At 40.7% G+C, this 18,061-nt stretch overlaps 1 protein-coding gene across 3 annotated transcripts in view; it reads left to right on the top strand.

Annotated features, from left to right (window-relative positions):
• Efcab14 (EF-hand calcium binding domain 14) overlaps positions 1–18,061 on the top strand; it is a 37,538-nt gene that overhangs the window by 15,065 nt on the left and 4,412 nt on the right. For all 3 annotated transcript variants that reach the window (XM_034503284.2, XM_034503282.2, XM_034503283.2), the window contains 7 exons: positions 528–626; positions 4,668–4,778; positions 6,588–6,674; positions 7,620–7,811; positions 9,922–10,002; positions 12,256–12,367; positions 13,645–13,764. In XM_034503284.2, the coding sequence (XP_034359175.1) occupies positions 528–626; positions 4,668–4,778; positions 6,588–6,674; positions 7,620–7,811; positions 9,922–10,002; positions 12,256–12,367; positions 13,645–13,764 (802 nt within the window). The remainder of the gene's footprint in view (positions 1–527; positions 627–4,667; positions 4,779–6,587; positions 6,675–7,619; positions 7,812–9,921; positions 10,003–12,255; positions 12,368–13,644; positions 13,765–18,061) is intronic.

The following is an 18,061-nucleotide window of genomic DNA, read 5'->3' as shown; positions in this document are numbered from 1 at the left end:
TCACATTATTAAACCAAAACCAAGTCCCTGAGTAGCTGAAAGTGCTGTTCAAGTTGTCAGGATACCATTCCTGAGGACTATATTTTGTGATGATGGGCTTTTACTTTATAATGTACATTCCCACTTGGACAGGAACAAAAGTTCAGTTAAATAACTGAGGTGTTCTATTTTACCAAAGTGAAGTTTTGAAGTGGTCCTTGATCATCAGTCTTTTCTTGTTCAACTGTTGAAGGATTGTGTGGTTGTCACTGCATCTTTTGAGTAATAGAAGGGTTCTGCACTGTGCCAATGCTAGGACTAAGGTAAAGAATGACACTTGCAATGCCCTGCCTCTTTGGCACCAGTTCAAATTGGGCAGAGAAATAGGGGCTTGTTGCTGCTTCCTTCCTGCATCTCAGTTCTTCTCACAGTACTGCATTTTCTCCACTCTGTGAGCTGACAGGTACCTGACGTTGTGAACTGTAGAATTTGTGAAGGAAGCATATACTCTAAATATTCTGTGTTCATTGTTTGTTAATCGTTTTCAGATTTCTCTGTTGAGTTCTGCAGTAAACCATCTAAAAGCAAGTGTCAAAGCGGCCGCAGACTTACTTAGCCTGCCTAGCACTGTAGAGGGACTTCAGAAGGTAAGTGCTACATTTGGGCACTGTGGTCACCCTAGTGCTAGAATTCTGGCTCCTTGAGAGTTCCCTTCGAAAACCTGGCATTTGAAATCAGCTGCTTCAAAAGAGCAGTGTAGTGTACCATGTTCTATGGAATACAAACTTTGGTAGTTAGGCCCTTAATTTCCAACAGGTTTCTACTTTATGGTTCATACAGTTTTTCATTTGTCGGTCTGGGTTTCAGAATTACTCCTCTGGGACCATTGTGTTAGCAGATGGTGGTTTACATTTCAGTTTGTCCTTACGCTTCATGAGCCCAGACCAATGGTGGATGAGAATTACTTTAAACCTCTGCTTTTCCATGACTGGAAAGAAGTTGAGTTGTTTGTTTTGTCTTGCTGCTTAAAGATGATCTAAAATGAATGCTGAAGTTAAAAATTAGGGAGCAGGTGTGTAACAAGGGTGCTTTTAAATACTCTGGGGTATAAATTGAAAAAAATTACTTTGGGAACAATTGGGTATTATTTTCTAAAGGCATTTGTGTAAGTCCTAAACAACTACTTGTGTGTACACCATAGACTCCAGGGCTGTGTGCAAAGACCAGTTCATAGTTTCTGTTTATTTGACCCCTGGTATGTAGATGTAGCAAACGAGTAGCAGCCAGAAGTATGAGAACAAGGACTGCCTAGAGCTGACAGGGGGTGAAAAGAGCAGGAGGGAACAAGGTTTCTCATTGAACATGGAGACCGTCATCCTCACAACAAGAAGGGAAAAAAGATTCTAGGAATAAGAGCCCCTTGCACAGTGAATTTTAAAGCTAGGATTCATGGCTTTTAAAAGTTAGCCTGTGATGTTTGATTCAGTTATATTCCAGGCTCTGTCCATAAATGTCTAAATTGTTAGACAAAGTGAGAAATTTCTAAACCACAAACAAAAATAAAACATGATGTTTTACAACCAAAACATTGTGTGCTCAGCCCGTGTAATTTGCTACCAATGTGACCATCTGCTCTCAGAGTTTAAATTTAAAAGGTCGAGGCAACTTTAATGAGGCAGATTTCTTGCCATAATTCCCAAGAATCAAGTAGGAAAAGACAGGCCTCTGTAGCTTCACAGAGGCAAACCTTGGCAATCTTACATTAGAAAAGGAAACTGGCTTGTTCTTGTTCTCTTTAACTCAATAAACACTTGTGGAGCTTTCTCCAGCATGTACCAGGCACTTTGCAGTTGGTGGTAGAAACACCAGTTTCAGACTTCCATTCTAGGATTTACAAGATCTGTCAGCTGCTTTCCTAAAAACAACCCCTAAACAAGAGCTCACTATCTTCCTGTGTCCTGACGGCCAAGCCAGCCAGCCAGTGAGGATTCCCAAACAGTAGGTGTCTTTGAGTGTCTGTGGCTTTTTGCAACAACAGGGCTTACATAGCATAGTAGCTTAGAGACTACCCTAAATGTTCTCTCTTTGCCATCCTTTTGGGCACTGCTTTTATTGCAAATGATGATGCACTTTTGAAATGGTAGTTCATCTCTAAAACTTAGCTAGCTTTCAATTATGTCGTGTAACTTTTTAAATATTGAAAGTATTATCTCCTGTTTTCTTTAAGGTTTTGTTTCAGTGTAATTTTAAAAACTTGCTTTGGGGACCTCATGCTCAATCAGTGATTGGCTAGGAGCATCCCCCTCTGTATTTGTCAGGCTCTGGCAGAGTCTCTCAGGAGACAGCTATACCAGGCTCCTATCAGTAAGCACTTCTTGGCGTCCGCAATAGTGTCTGGGTATGGTGACTGCATATGGGATGGACCCCCCCGCCCCCAGGTGGGGCAGTCTCTGGATGGCCTTGGAGGAGTTAGAGAAAGCACTGAAGGAGCTGAAGGGGTTTGCAGCCCCATAGGAAGAACAACAGTATCAACCTGCCAGACCCTCCAGAGTTCCCAGGGACTAAACCACCAACCAAAGAGTACACACAGAGTGACCCATGGCTCCAGCCGCATATGTAGCTGAGGATGGCCTTGTCAGGCATCAATGGGAGGAGAGGCCCTTGGTCCTGTGAAGGCTCAATGCCCCAGTATAAAGGAATGCTAGGGCAGGAGGCAGGAGTTGGGGGGAAGGAAGAACACCTTCATAGAAGCAGGGGCAGGGGGAATGGGATAGGGGGGTTTTAGAGGGAAAACAGGAAAAGGGGATAACATTTGAAATATAAATAAAAAATATCCAATAAAAGAAAAACTTGCATTGGAGGCTGGGGATGCAGTTCTGTTGGTGGAGTGCTAACCTAGCATACACAAAGCCCTAGGTTTGATTCCCAGCACCACATAAAACCAGTTGTGGGGATGTAGGCCTATAATCCCCACATATGGAAGATAAGGCAGGAAGATTAAAAGTTCAAAATCATCCTTGGGTATATGGCAAGCTGGACTACATGAGACCTCCTCAAAACAGTAAAATAACTTTGGTTAAAAATACTAGTGTTACATACATACATACATACATACATACATACATGCTAATATTAAAGTGTAAATTGTCAGTATATAAAGGTATAAAACCCACCAAATAATAACAGTCTTTTGGATCTTTTTTTTTTTTTTTTAAGTAACTAATGGAGACTGAAGAGATAGATCACTGGTGAAAAACACATACTGCTATTGCTGGGGACTGTAGTTTGGTTCCTGTAGCTCCAGGGGATGCAGTAACCTCTTCTGGCCTCTACAGGCACTTGCATTCACATGCACATGCCCACAACATACACTCCTGCATGATTTCTTAATTTTTAAAAGATGACTTCTGAGTCATGCCCTCTGTATACTTGGGTTCTTTAGGACTAATAAGAGCAAAGTAAGCAGTTGTCCCACGTAGCTACACTCACTGCTGGCAGGCTTCTACACCAGCTGAGGTCTCCTAGAGCCAAAAGACTACACCCACCCAGGTTTGCTCAGAAGTCATCACTTAATATTCCTGACTGTTGGCAGTCAACAACATTGGCTCTAGCCATCTGTTTGCCTGCAGAGTGTTTAACACATGTAGTTTAAGAGTGGGTATATTATCCATGAGTCTCAGACTTTGTTAGCTTTTATTTTATTTTATTTGGTGTTATAAATATTTTTTTAGGAAAATATCTTTTATTTTAGAAAGATTGTTGTTTTCCTTAATTGGGAAAATAGTTTAACTTATATATGGAAAATGTTCACATAAAGAATGAATGTTTATGTTTTTGTTAATTGTTTCAATCTAAGTTGCATGGAATTTATAGTTTGACTATAATTGAAATAATTAAAATATTTATTTATATTCACTTAGTGTTTTAGTGTTAATTAAAATCACAGTATGCCACTATACTGCCATTAGAATGGGCAAAATTTTTAAGTTAACAGCACCTGTTAACTTAAAAACCTTTTGAATGTGTAGAGTAATATGAACTCTCTTAAACACTGCAAACGGGGCTGTAAAAATGGCACAACCATTTTAGAAAGTCATATGTTAGTTTTTTTGTAAGTTAGGTATAGATCTGCCATATGGTCAGCTATTCATCTATGTATTGTGGTAATGAGAAACTCTGAAGGGAGATGAGGGCACAAGACCATATGAAGACTACCTCATGAGTGCTTATAGCCACTCTATTTGTTCAAGGTATCAAATACTAAAATAAAAATAGCCTAAATGTCTATTGACTGTTGAGTAAACAAGTTGACAAAACCATAACAGTAGCATATAACGTGCCTATCAGCTTAGATATAAATGAATCTCCAGCTTTACTTGGTGAAGGAAGACATACTAAAAAACATCTTAGGAAGTGTATGCTCATTATTCCCTTTACGTAAAGCTCTAGAAAATGCAAACTGACATATAGAGACAGAAAATGAATAATTTGCCCTTTCCTTGGGTTGGAAAGGGGAAATTATAGAGAGGCATGAAGAAACTGGGGGTAGGAAGTAGTGTCTATTGCTTCTATTATGGAAATAGTTTCACAGGCTTATTATGCCTTTTGAATGCGTGCATAGGTTGCATGTCAGTTATGCTTAATAAAGCTCTTCAAAGGGCTGATATTCCTACATTGTTTATATGCAGAGTGTAGCTTCCATTGGCAATACTGTAAACAGTGTCCACCTTGCTGTAGAGGCGATACAGAAGACTGTGGATGAACACACGACAACCTTGGCGCTCCTGCAGGGCAGTATGGTAAGATCTGTAAGCACTACAGAAAGTCAGCATGCTCCTGTTCACTATTCCCTGTGTTGGTCATGACACTAATTTCCCACTGAGCTGAGCAGACACTACTCTACTTGCTTCTTTTTAAAAAGCAGTGTGGCTCATTGGTCTGCAGTCTGTAAACTAAACAGTTAAGGTAGATGAAATTGAAAGCAAGGTCTTGTGTAAACATGGTATTGTAGGAGATGCCCATGATACATTTTCCAAAGATGGAACAGTAGGAGATTAGAAAGGCTTCTGAAAGGAGGAGATGGAAATTGAAAACTCTCTCATCACTGCTAAGTAAACCACTCCAGCAAGTTATTATTTCTCACTCTCTGAGCATCAGGGATGGGAAGAGCAGCTTTTTACACCCCAGTGCTGAGAGACAATCTAGAGGAAGAAAGGTGAGGTGGTCCAGCTCCCTCCAGGTGTCAATGGAGTGCAGCCATATATATGATCTAGACCATGTGGAATCCATCCTGCACCAGCCCCCGAGATGAGCTCAGGGCTCACAGAGTAGTGAGAAGTAAAACATTTTTGTCAACCCCCACATTTGAGGATGGCTTGTGTAACAACAAATAGCTAAGGTGGAAGCAAAGGCCTGCCACTTCCATCTGCCTCAGTCTCCTCTGCAGCTCCACACACAAGCACCACAGTCATCCAGGCAGTAACCACTTTGTAACAGCTCCCTGAAGGACTTATGAAGGGAAGCAAAAGGGGGTGCAGCCCTTGCTGTCCTGATGGAGAAACAAGTTGACTTCAGACTCTAAACTTGGCAGTTTGTACCAAGGAACCTGAACTGCATCAGAGTTCCAGAAAGGGTTTTCCTGTCTTCAGAACCAGTGCTCACTGTTATTAGCAAGTCATTGTTGCTGCTAGTGGGGCTAACCCAAAAGGAGAAGTTTAGGTATCCAGACACCTCGCTTCTGATTCCATCTGCCACTTCGGACCTCTGTAACCCGTAATAGCAAAGACTTCTCCACCTCACCACTCCTCTGTCTTATGCATGCTCTCAAGTAATGAGCTATTTCCTAAAATATTTTCTCCTAGCTGAATATTTTCTGCTTCCTAAAACCATTTGGTATTATACCTATTTCTTTTTAATCTTACCTTCAACTTATGAAAACAAGGTTGATAAATGTCTAGGATTTCAGATTTTAAGGAGAACTGTTTTGCCAATTATACTGTTGTAATTGAATCAGTATCTACCAATAGTAATTCTTTCTACTAGCACACTGTACTAACCTATGGCTGTGGGCTTAAAGAAATCAGCTATGCAGCTTTTCCCAGGAAAGGGTAAAAGTATATCTAAGCATGATATACTTAGGTCTCTACAAAGAGAGACTAGAGCAGTGGGAAGGAAAGGGAAGGGAAGAATCACCCTCCAATGTAGATACCAGCATACCTGTAAGGGAAAGCCAATCATATGTTTATTCACTGTGCATTATATTAGATTATGCAGTTTCCCTGGAGGATAGATAATGAAGGAGAGGGGTTTCTGAGGAATTCGTTCCATTAAGAAACTGAGAAGCATATTAGGAGGAGCTCTGATTCCTGGGGTAATCTGGGTGCTGCTACCCAGCCTCTGCTTCAGGCTGGGCACCCTCAAAAATCCATGATACCTTTGACACCTTTCAGATGTGTCATACTGTAAGTTTTGAGGAACTACTGTAGATTAATCCGTAGCTACATCCTGGGAAGGCAAGTGTGTTCCAGGACCATCCCAGATAGTTAAGTAACCTACTAGTTAATTGTTGCCTGTACACTAACTTCTATTTGTGTAAACATTTCTTAAAGGAGACCAATGGAAGCAACCAGATTATGCCATCGCCTTCACCTTCATCAGAACTTGACAATAAAACTCACAGTGAAAGTGTAAAGCAGGTACGTTTTTTGCATGGGACTGTGGTGGGCTATGGAGGCAGTCTGAGGACTGTGGGCTTCACAGACAATGCCCAGTAGGTACCTCAGCAGGTGACTTATGCATTGCGGACTGCCTGAGAGTGAGCAGAAAGGGATACATGCTGGTCCTTGGGAATTCTGTCCCTTTTGCATACTCTGCTTCCTCCCTGCTGTCAACTAATGTCAACATCTTGAAAGATATAAAATGACCAGACTATCCTGAAACTGTGACAAATAGCAGCCAGGGCATGGGAAGGATGGGTGCAGAATCTAGAAAGACGGCTGTTTTGAGCCACAGAAAGCTCTAAGAGTGTTGAGAAACATATTCTTGAAACATGATGTCTTCTAAAGTCTGAAGACAAAAGGCAGGAGAGGAGGACGGGAGGTATACTGGGATCAGAGTGTCATTAAAGAGAGTAAAGGAAATCTCTAAGAATTTCTGTCCTGAGTTTAATGCCCTTTAAAGCTTATAGTCATCATTCCTTTTTAAGTAGTAATCAGTACTAGAAGATGTCAATAAAAATAATTGAGTCTTGTACTGAATAATGCACTACTTGCTGTGCTTTTGTTACATGAGCCAATTCAGTAATTGGTATTGTTCCTAAGGTAGTTTTGTTCTAACCAATTATGCTAATGGGACTTCAGTTAATAACCTACCAGCAAGTGAGGTAAATGTTGGGAAAATAATTCCCAAATTCAGCACTTTGAGGGACCAGAGTGGGAGCTTGCAGAGAGTTCTCTTCTTCACCCTCCTATCTGACTAAAAACAAATAGCCCAAGAAAAGGCATTGTGGAAACAGTTTAGAGTAGAAGAACAAAGCAGATCTAAACAGTTGGTGGTCACAGCCAGAAGTACCTTACCTCCTGTCCTGCTTGTCTAGTTGCAGTATTAGGTGGATCCTACAACTCGGTTTATTTCCAATCTAGGATATCCTGTACTTGCTCAACTCCTTAGAGGAAGTCAACAGTACTGTAGTGGGATACCAGCGACAGAATGACCTTAAACTCAGGGGCATGAGTGAGACCCTTAGTAACCTGACACAGAGACTCAGCCTGATAGAAAGTGATGTGGTTGCACTGAGCAAGGCAGAACAGAGAACAAACGTGAACTCCAGCATGGTAAGCTTTTCAGATCTGCTGTAACATGTTCTGTGTTGGTGTGTGTTGTCTGTGCTCAGATGATCTTCCCCATCCTCATGTGAACAGTAGTGTGCCACACTTGAGAGACTACACGTTTGTTTTGTCCTTAACTTACATGTGCTTTAACCCATACAACAGCTCTCTGAAGTGAGTAGCACAGGATTTACAGTGTGTGTTTGAAAAGGGTGATATCAAGGGTCGGTTTAAGCACATCAACTCACTACAGCTTATTGGCAGAAATGACAAGTCTCTCACAGTGTTACCAGTCTTCTGTCAAGTAGGGACACGTGGGCACGTATTTTCTTTTCTCCTTTTCTTTTCTTTTCTTTTCTTTTCTTTTCTTTTCTCTTAAGATGTTAGAAGTGGTGAGGGTGACAGATAAAAAAATCTTGTGCCATTTTTTTAAACTTGGCTTACAGATTCATCCTGCTTCTGGCTGCATATTAGAGGAAACCTTTTGCATATAATGTTAGGAAACCCATTTAAACAGATGAAGTTGCTTCTGTAAACAAACCCAACCAATTAGATCACACAGGAAAAATATATGAAAGGAGAAAGGGAATCTGTTGGGAAGGACAAGATTAGCAGGAGTGGGAGGAACACAAGGTTAGTGGGGGAGTGGATTGAGGTGATTATGATAAATATAATATGCACATAGATAAAATATAATGAAACCCATCATTATGTGTAATTAACGTATGCTGATAAAAACATTTTTAAACAGATGAAATCAGAGCAGTTCAGCTTCCAAGGTCAATGAGTTGTTTCTGTGTTAGAAAACTGAGTGACCCACTAAATGACTAAAGCTTGCTGGCTGTGAGTGTTTCTGGTTTTCATGATCTCGTGAATAGTGTTTGCTTTTAAAAATACTTCATCTGTACATCGTGCTGGGATTTGTGGGGATCATTTCATTAACAGTGATAGGTTTCACTTTTAGAGGTTTCATAGAGCAAAGACGTGTACATTTTTTGATGGAAATTATACTGTAAATTCAAGGAACAGTCAAAACTGGGAGCTAACCCACTCATGAGATGGCGCTCTGGCACAGGGTAAGAAATGCTTGAGCTGCCTCTGCCACAGTGAACCTTGGCAAGCTGCCTGAAAATGGCTTTGAAGGGTTGGGTAGAAAGACCCAACTTTTGCCCAGATCCAGGCTTGGTCTGACGCTCTCCTTCTGCCTGGCCCTCCTGCTCTACAAGAGTGTGTAACTTACTACGTAGCTGTGAAGGTTAAAGGAGGCCTAGTTTAAAGCCTTTTGAACTCAGCTAAGCTAAGTAGGAGCTAAGAACTTTGGGTGATTTGATGAAGGTTTTTCAAGGCTTATTGTGAAAACTTACCACGCCATACCCCTTGCTGTCTCTTCCCTCCCCTTTTTATTTTTATCCAGCAAAGAAAATCAGTAATAGTATCCATCTGTCCTACTGTTTCTTCCAACAGCGTCAGACCAAGCCTGGATCTGGGTAGAAGTTCTGTTGCCTTTTATACTGCAGTTTTAAAGTTTGTGAATAAAACATTTAGACGTCTTTATTCCACTCTGTCTCCTTGTGCCCTTGCCATTCTCTTCTCCTGCTCCTTTGCCATTGTGTTTGAAGTGGTTCAGAGCTCTTATATAAGTTTGAGCAATTTGTTTAAGAAATATTAAGTGTCAGGGTTGGAGAGATGGCTGAGCTGGTAAAGTGGGTATCGCACAAGCATGAAGACCCAAGTTCAGATCCCCAGCACCCTCATAAAAGCCAGACACAGTGGCAAAAATCTGAAACCCATTTGTTCTAGGGTTGAGCAGAGACAGGCTGGCCAACCAGCCTAACCAAAATTGCTACTTCAGGTTCAGTAAGAGACCCTGTCTCAAACACACACACACGCACACGCACACGCACACACACACAGAAATACAAATATTTGATGTCATTTAAGTTGGGTTTTTTTTTTTTTTTTTTTTTTTTTTTGGTTTTTCGAGACAGGGTTTCTCTGTAGCCCTGGCTGTCCTGGAACTCACTCTGTAGACCAGGCTGTCCTCAAACGTCATTTAAGTTTTAATGTCTCCCCTTAACCTTTTTTTTTTTTTTTTCTATTTTCTTTGCCCTCTAAGATGGGCAGTAGGGCTGCTACTCTGAAAAGAGTCTCTTTGGTGACCAACAGAACTGATACTGTAAAGATCCAAAGCATAAAGGTAAGGAACGGGAAGCTTCTGTGAAGTAAAAACAAGCACATCAGTGTCTCCATGATACCTAAAACCACCTACCCCTCTAAAAGGGGCACTTTGATCTCCTGTGACAAACTCCAAGACAGAGCAATTAGAGGTTCAGGTATTGGTGAATGAATGAATATCACATCAGGCACATACCTTGTATTAAGCACTTTACTAGGAGCTGGGATGGCCACAGTGAATGTGACAGGTATGTGACCCCTGTGGTGGCACAGCTCAAGACTGAACAGACAGTCACAAGTCTGATCAGTGCTGCAGTGAAAAAGCGTAGGATATGATGAGGGCATTAAGAGGGGTCAGCTTGGCGTTCCTAAGGAGACAACTATTAAGGTGAGCCAGTTACTGCCCTAGTTTGCTTTTGTTGCTGTGACCAAAAGCAACATGGGGAGGAAATTTATTACACTGTATGGGTTCCAGTCCATTATCAAGGGAAGCCAAGGCAGGAGCTTGGAGCAGAAACTGTGGAGGAATGCCACACTGGCTTGTTTCCTCTGACTCACTCAGCTCCTGTTCATATACAGCTCAGGCCCACCTGCCTAAGGATGGCGCCACCCTCAGTGAGCTGTGCTCTTCCACAGTTAGCAACTAAGACAAAGCCCCATGTACATATCCAAAGGCAGATCAAGGCAGTGCCTCAGTTGAGGTTCCCTCTTCCCAAGTAACACTAGTTTATGTCAAGTTGACAAAATTAATTAGCACAATTATCTAAACTAACAATAGTGGCAGAAGCATAGATAATCTAAAATGGTGTCCAGCTTAAAAATCTTTTCACATTTAAATTGCATTCTTAACACTTTCATAGTCCTGTTAAGTCCTGCTGAGATAAAGGGAGAGCCAGGAAGCTTGTGGCAGAGTTAGTGCATCTGAGATGCACATAGTGTGTGAGTTCAGAGGGTAGAAAGCCCGTAGGCCATGAACTTAGCTAAAACCACATGATAGAAGTTTTTGATGTAAAGCTTTATAACTTTACTTTTTGATCCTTAGCAAATTCGTATTGTCTGGATAAAGTCACGAATATTTACGATTTTGATGCATTATAAGGTGGGCTTTTATTGAGCTTTTGAACTGTTTGTACACTTTTCTTAAACATTGTTTAAGGAATGACAAAAACATTTTAAAAACCAGATTTAAATGTTGAACCCAAAAAAATAACAGATGGTTACAATTAGGAAATAGTAGTGATGTCGACAGTAATTAGTATCTTAACAGTCAGATCAGAACACAGCAACTACACTTCTGCCTAAATCTCTGGCTGGACTTTTAGATCCCTTGAATGTTATAACTGTCACACCAGTCAGTATATTCATGTTACCTCATCAAGGCATCCCAACCAGATTCAATTTCTGCTGTCAGTAAGCATTTAGTATCTAGGTTTGTTCATGTGTTCATATTGGGTCTCCCTAAATAAACCCCCATAGCCACTGTACAGCGACTATCAGGATATACACAAAGATGGAACAGGGACTGTAAATTCACTGAGTGAAGCATGAGATGCACTGGTGCTCCTGAACACAGGACCAGGCCTTCTCATACAGTAAACAGACATCAGCCTCAGGGCTAGGCTGCTCCCTTTACAATTAAGTATATTTTATGTACCATCCTAGATAAATAAGCAGTGTGGATAGGGAAGGCATTAGACTCAAGTAACAGTTTGAATTAGAAATATTACAACTCCTACTTTGTGTCTCTTATAGTTCATGCCACCAGTTGAATCATTATAGTGGAGCATTGGGTGAATCGGGAATACTTGTGGTTTGATTGAGATCTTTTGTTTTGTTTTGTTTTGAAGTTTTCCTTCAGATGACATGATCACAAAGTGCTAAGAGATATCCAAGGCAGTTTTTCAGTGTAAAATAGCTCCAGAAAACAGTGCCCCCCATCATTTAGGAAGCAGGTGCTACACAGGCACCTGAGTAAGGGCACATTTTCTTTTCTGCTGACACATGCATGCCTTCCTCTATCAATGGACTGTTCACAGTAAAACAGATCATAAAAAAATGTAATGTCCCTGTAACAGTCCAGCTTTAAATCCAGCTGTACACTTAATCAGCACTGAGCCCCAAAGACAGCCCTAGTATCTGTCCATCCCTTCACTGACCTTAGAGGGGACTGGGTGACGGTCAACCTTACTTGCAGAATGTGCTTTGGGAATACAGCAGAGGCTCCAGTGAGGTGTTAACCCCACCTTAAACCTTATCTGATCTTTGTTTTGAGCAGAAAGAAGATAATTCAAATTCTCAGGTATCCGAGCTTCGAGAAAAACTGCAACTGATCAGTGCTCTCACAAACAAACCTGAAAGCAACAGGCCTCCAGAGACCACAGATGAAGGTAAGAGGCTAGCTGGCTTCTGAATATTTCACGCAGGCTTGGGCAGCCTGTCTCCCACACAGGGAGTAGGGACGATGTCCGCCAGCACTGATGGAACCGAGTGAGTGATGCCTGAGCGCACCGAGCTGAGGCTGATGCACCTCACTTTCATTTAGCAAAGCCCATTTTGTACTTGATTTGTACTCTAGTCTATTAAGGGGAGAACGGGTAATGTTTAGCTGGAAATAGACTTCTCCATGCTGCCTGCATCCAATTATAGGCAAAAATGTTACTGTCATAGCTTATATTAAACCAGTTCTAAATGTTATGTTTTTGTTACAGTGAGTGCATAAAATTTATTTAAATATTAGTTCTCCTAAAAGTCATTAACAGGTAATGATAGAATTCTTCAATTTTCAGGCCACTTGGCTTTAGGTAAGGACACACTAATCAATATTATCAGATACATTAATTAACATCTATTGATTTAGGACTTGGGAGGCTATAACAAGATACTAGACAGTATTGGCTTTGACCTCCCTGGTTCAAGCATTCTTCAGCTTGGAGATGTAGAATAGCTTCCCTCAGATTCTCTCTTGTGAGAAACAGAACTATGTTGAAGGTCTTCTAATACTGGCTACATCTTACGATATCGAATTTTTATGGTATCATAGCTAGTGGCTCATACCCCCAGACCAGACTTAATAGCCTATTTCCCAAGAAGTCAAAAGACTTCTCCAACTCAAGTCTTCATATCTAAGCATAGATGATGATAAAACAGATAGGGCCTAAAATATGATCAATTTGGTGTTATTTTTTTTTTTTTAACATTTGCAAGTTATCGTTGAGTTGGTATTTGAATCTAAACACAAAAATTCATTCATGTTTTATATAGACATTGTTCATATACATATGGCCTGTTGCTAATTTTATTTGGTATTTTTAGGTCACCTTTATTTAACTATGACCCATCACATGAAGTCAGACATGGAATTTTCCACCTGTATCTATTCTCTGAATGCTTTTGATTTGGGGCATTTCAGATTTTCAGATTAGGGCTACTCACCCTGTGCCAGATTCTTCTTCAGACCTTAATGTAGTCATGATCCCTCTTCACTTGTCCACACACATCCTTCAGTCTTTACCTTTAACTTCTACTAAAGTTACACTGCTACTTTAACTCTCAGCAACTTCTCTTAAATTAAATATACCTGCTATAGTACTAGAAGGTGACTTTTGATACTAATTTAATTTAGTGTTGGAATTGATTGTAATAAAGGTATACGTGTTTGTTACAGAGCAAGTACAAAACTTCACATCAGATCCTTCAGCATTGCCAGAATTTCCACAGCTTCTTGGAGAACAAATTGAGACCCAGCTAAAACCTATCTCCCTGCCTGGGATTTCTAGCGTCAAAGGTAATGTTAGTGGTGGAGATGTTCAAAGTTGTAACTGTTATAGCTTGCTAATGTTGTTCTTGTTTAAAAATAAAAGCATATCTAATGAACTGGAGAGATGACTTAGGTAGTTAAGACTTGAGTTCAGTCCCCAGATTCCCATGTGAAAAAAGTCAGGTGTGGTGGCACATACTTTTATAATTCCAGCAGTGGGAGTATGAAGACAGGTGGATTCTTGGGGCTCAGTGTCCAGCCAGCCTAACCCACTTGTTGAGTTCCAAGCTAGTGAGAAATACTTTCTCAAAAACAGAAAGGTGAACGGAGGCCAGAGAGATAGCTCAGTGCATAATAGCACTTACAGCTTAATGACCTAAGGTCAGTCCCCAGAACTAACATAAAGACAAAAGCAGAGAGTTGACTATGAAGTTGTCCTCTGACCTCAACATGTAACATGTGTACACCCACACCCATCATACACAAACATAATAATAATCTATTTTAAAAAGTGGACAGTACCTGAGGATTGACACCTGAGATTGCCCTCTGGCCTCCACATGCCTGCAAATACACAGGAACATGTAGACGTAGACACACACATACACACACACACACACAAACACACACACGTGTGTGTGTGTGTGTGTGCGAGCATGCGCGCACATAATTTACATCTAACATTGTTGGGTCAGATACAGAAAGCTGCCTAAGTCTAAATAGCAGATAATTGGTTGAGACAGAATTCCAGCTCAGGCTGACTCTAAAGCTTCCATACTGTCTTTCTTGTAAATGTTGTTTAAGGTCTTCAGTCATTCACTAAGTGCCATTCAGATCCCATGTCAAAGGATGGAATACACTGTAAGATACAGTTTCAGCCAGACACAGTAGCATATGCCTGTAATCCCAGCTGAGGCACAAAGATAGAGAAATTGAGGCCAGCCTGTGCTATATATGATATCATGTCTCTAAAAATGTCCCTTTCTTTCCATAAGGACAGGTTGTCTCATGCATAGAACAGAAAAAGCAAACAATTCTGTTAGATTAGCAAAACAAGTCAAAGTTGACTGTTTGCCTGCAACAGGCCCTCTGGGATTCTGACAATGAGCAGAATAAATATTTATACAAAGGCTATATGTCATAGAATGATGTCTGCCTTGTTCCCAGTAGTGTCTTCTACTCTTCATTGTGATGTTGAGGCTTCCTGGTTGTCTCTTGCTGTCTGGAAAGTTACCCAGTTTGTTTGTTTGTTTGTTTGTTTGTTTTAAATACAGATCAACTGTCAGTTCCCAGCATCCTTGTCAGGTAGTTCACAACTTCCTGCAGCTCCAGCTCCAGGAGAATCTGATGCTTCTGGCCTTTGAGAGTGCACATGCAATTAAGAATTATAGAAGAAATAAAAAATAAAAAAGACTTGATTGAGTTCTTATGCTCACTGAAAAGATTTATAATACTGAAGAAACGAAGGTCACTAGTGTTTCTTTAAAAGACTTCCTCATTATTTTTCTTCATTTATTCAAGACCATGCTTTGACTCCACACGCCTCTTGCTGTTTGGTACTTGGGAAGATTGAATGTGCTGAAGGGAGGAAAAACCATTTCTGTGCAAGATCCACTCCACTGAGGAATTCTTATAAATTCCTGACAGGCCCTCCTCACTCCTGTCACAGGCCTGCCAGTGCAGCTGGTGAGACCTCAGAAGTGCCTGAGCCAGAAAAGCAGATGGGATACTTCTTCCCAACACCAAATGGCTACATGGAGATTCCTCTTAATAGAGAGTAAATCAATGACTCTCCTTTCCCTCCAGAAAACAAAGGAAAGCCACCACAGACAGGGCAAAAAGTAGTGGTAGTTAAGCACTAATTGAGAATGAACAAGCAACACATTCATTCAGTTACACAACCATGTCTGCCAGGCTCTGTGGTGCAGGCTGGGAAGTGAACAGGACAGCAATCTTACTCATGGAAGCTAAATTGCTTCTTCCTGGGGAATTTCAGCAGAGTGGCATATGCTAAACAGGAGCAAACAACACATGTTGTAAGTACAGGAAACACCTACTCCAGACCTGGGACATAATGTACAATGGCATCTGAACCCAAGTGAAGAAGCAGTGGAAGGTTCGTGGTCCAGAAGGTAGCCTGCACCACAGGGCCTGGCAGACATGGTTGTGTAACTGAATGAATGTGTTGCTTGTTCATTCTCAATTAGTGCTTAACTACCACTACTTTTTGCCCTGTCTGTGGTGGCTTTCCTTTGTTTTCTGGAGGGAAAGGAGAGTCATTGATTTACTCTCTATTAAGAGGAATCTCCATGTAGCCATTTGGTGTTGGGAAGAAGTATCCCATCTGCTTTTCTGGCTCAGGCACTTCTGAGGTCTCACCAGCTGCACTGGCAGGCCTGTGACAGGAGTGAGGAGGGCCTGTCAAGAATTTATAAGAATTCCTCAGTGGAGTGGATCTTGCACAGAAATGGTTTTTCCTCCCTTCAGCACATTCAATCTTCAATATTATAAATCTTTTCAGTGAGCATAAGAACTCAATCAAGTCTTTTTTATTTTTTATTTCTTCTATAATTCTTAATTGCATGTGCACTCTCAAAGGCCAGAAGCATCAGATCCTCCTGGAGCTGGAGCTGTAGGCAGTTGTGAACTACCTGACAAGGATGCTGGGAACTGAACTCTGGTCCTCTGGGAAAGCAGTATAAACTCCTGACCACTGATCCATTGCTCTGAAACCCCTTTTGGATTTTTTTGGTTTGTTGGTTTAGTTGGTGTTTGTTTAAATTTTTTTTTATTTTTTTATTTATTTATTTATTTTTTTTTGCTTTTGTTTGTTTTGAGACAACTTGATATAGCCAGGTTGGCCTCAATACTCTGTATATCTGCGGCTGGTCTTGAACTCTGGATTGCAAGCATACACCACCACTCCTGGATCAAATGCTTTTTAAATGCTAAAGGCTTTTGTTGGAAACTTTCTAATGCCATTTTCTAAAGTAGTATCTTAGGTTTGTTTGTTTTTTTTTTTTTTTAAATACAGATCAACTGTTAGCATTAACTACCAAAAATAAATACACAAAGGCATACAGAGAGTCCTATGGTTCTTTTTTAATGGAGATATAATTCATATTCTATGTCACCCTTTTAAAGTGTGTAATTGCATGGGCCTTAGTGTGGTCTCAAGGTTATACAGCCATCATCTTGACTTAATTCCATAGCATTTTCATCACTCCAGAACAAAGCTTCATACTCATTTAACAGCCTCTCCTGAGGCTGGCCAGATGCCTCAGTGCATGGCATCAAGCCTGACAGCCTGAGCAGGAACCACATAATAGAAGAACTCCCATAAGTTCTCCTCTGATCTCCACATGCATCTTGTTGTGTATACATGTACACATACATAATAAACAAACAAACAAAGGAGAAGTTTAAGTTCTCTCCAGTCACCCCTACTGTCTCAATAAGCTTGTCTATCTGGGATATTTTGTTTGTAGAAATGGAATCATGTAATCTGTGGCCTTGTGTATACTTTTTTTTATCATAGTGCTCTTTTCATATTGTGGCATGAAACAATACTTCCTTTCTATAGCTGAGAAATGGTCCATTGTATGCTATATTCACACTTGGTTCATCCATCCATCAGTTGATGCATATTTGAGTTGTTTCCAGTTTTTTTACAAATAATAATACTGCTGTGAACATGAGGGCATAGATTTTTATAGAAACATATGTTTTTTTCTTGACCTAGTGCCTAGGAATAAAATTGCCAGGTTGTACAATTCCTGAACAGCCAAACCATTGTTCAGAATGTGACTTCCAGTTGACATTCTCATTAGCCCTGTAATGCCCACATCATCATTGTCCTAACGGTGGCCGTCCTGGTGACCATCTCTCCCTTTCCTTTCTTTCCTCCAAACCCTCACATATATGTCTCCTTGCTCTCTTTCAATTCTATGGTCTCCTTTTCTTTAATTGTTGCTGTTGGTGGTGGTGGTGTGTGTGTGTGTGTACACATATATTCCTAACTATATATAGTCTGCTCGATCTGTATGTATAATGTTCCTCATATGTATGTTTTCAGGGCTGACCATTTGGTATTAGACAACCAATTGGTGTGCTCTTCCCTGTAGAAACTATTTTTCCTACTTTCAGCATCTCGTAGTTGCCTATATATAATTTTTTGTGGAGGATTGAAGCCTCATGGGGTTTAGCCCGTCCACTTTGGTGTGTCTGTTGTTGTTGTCCTTGTTCAGTTATATTTAGACAGTTACGTAGGTGAGACTTTATAGTATATCTTCTGACATTCCTAAGAGACAGTCCCAGGGCAAAC

This window comes from Arvicanthis niloticus, chromosome 5 (assembly GCF_011762505.2).
Source record: "Arvicanthis niloticus isolate mArvNil1 chromosome 5, mArvNil1.pat.X, whole genome shotgun sequence".
NCBI lineage: Eukaryota > Metazoa > Chordata > Mammalia > Rodentia > Muridae > Arvicanthis > Arvicanthis niloticus.
This window is presented reverse-complemented; position numbering and strand designations above follow the sequence as displayed.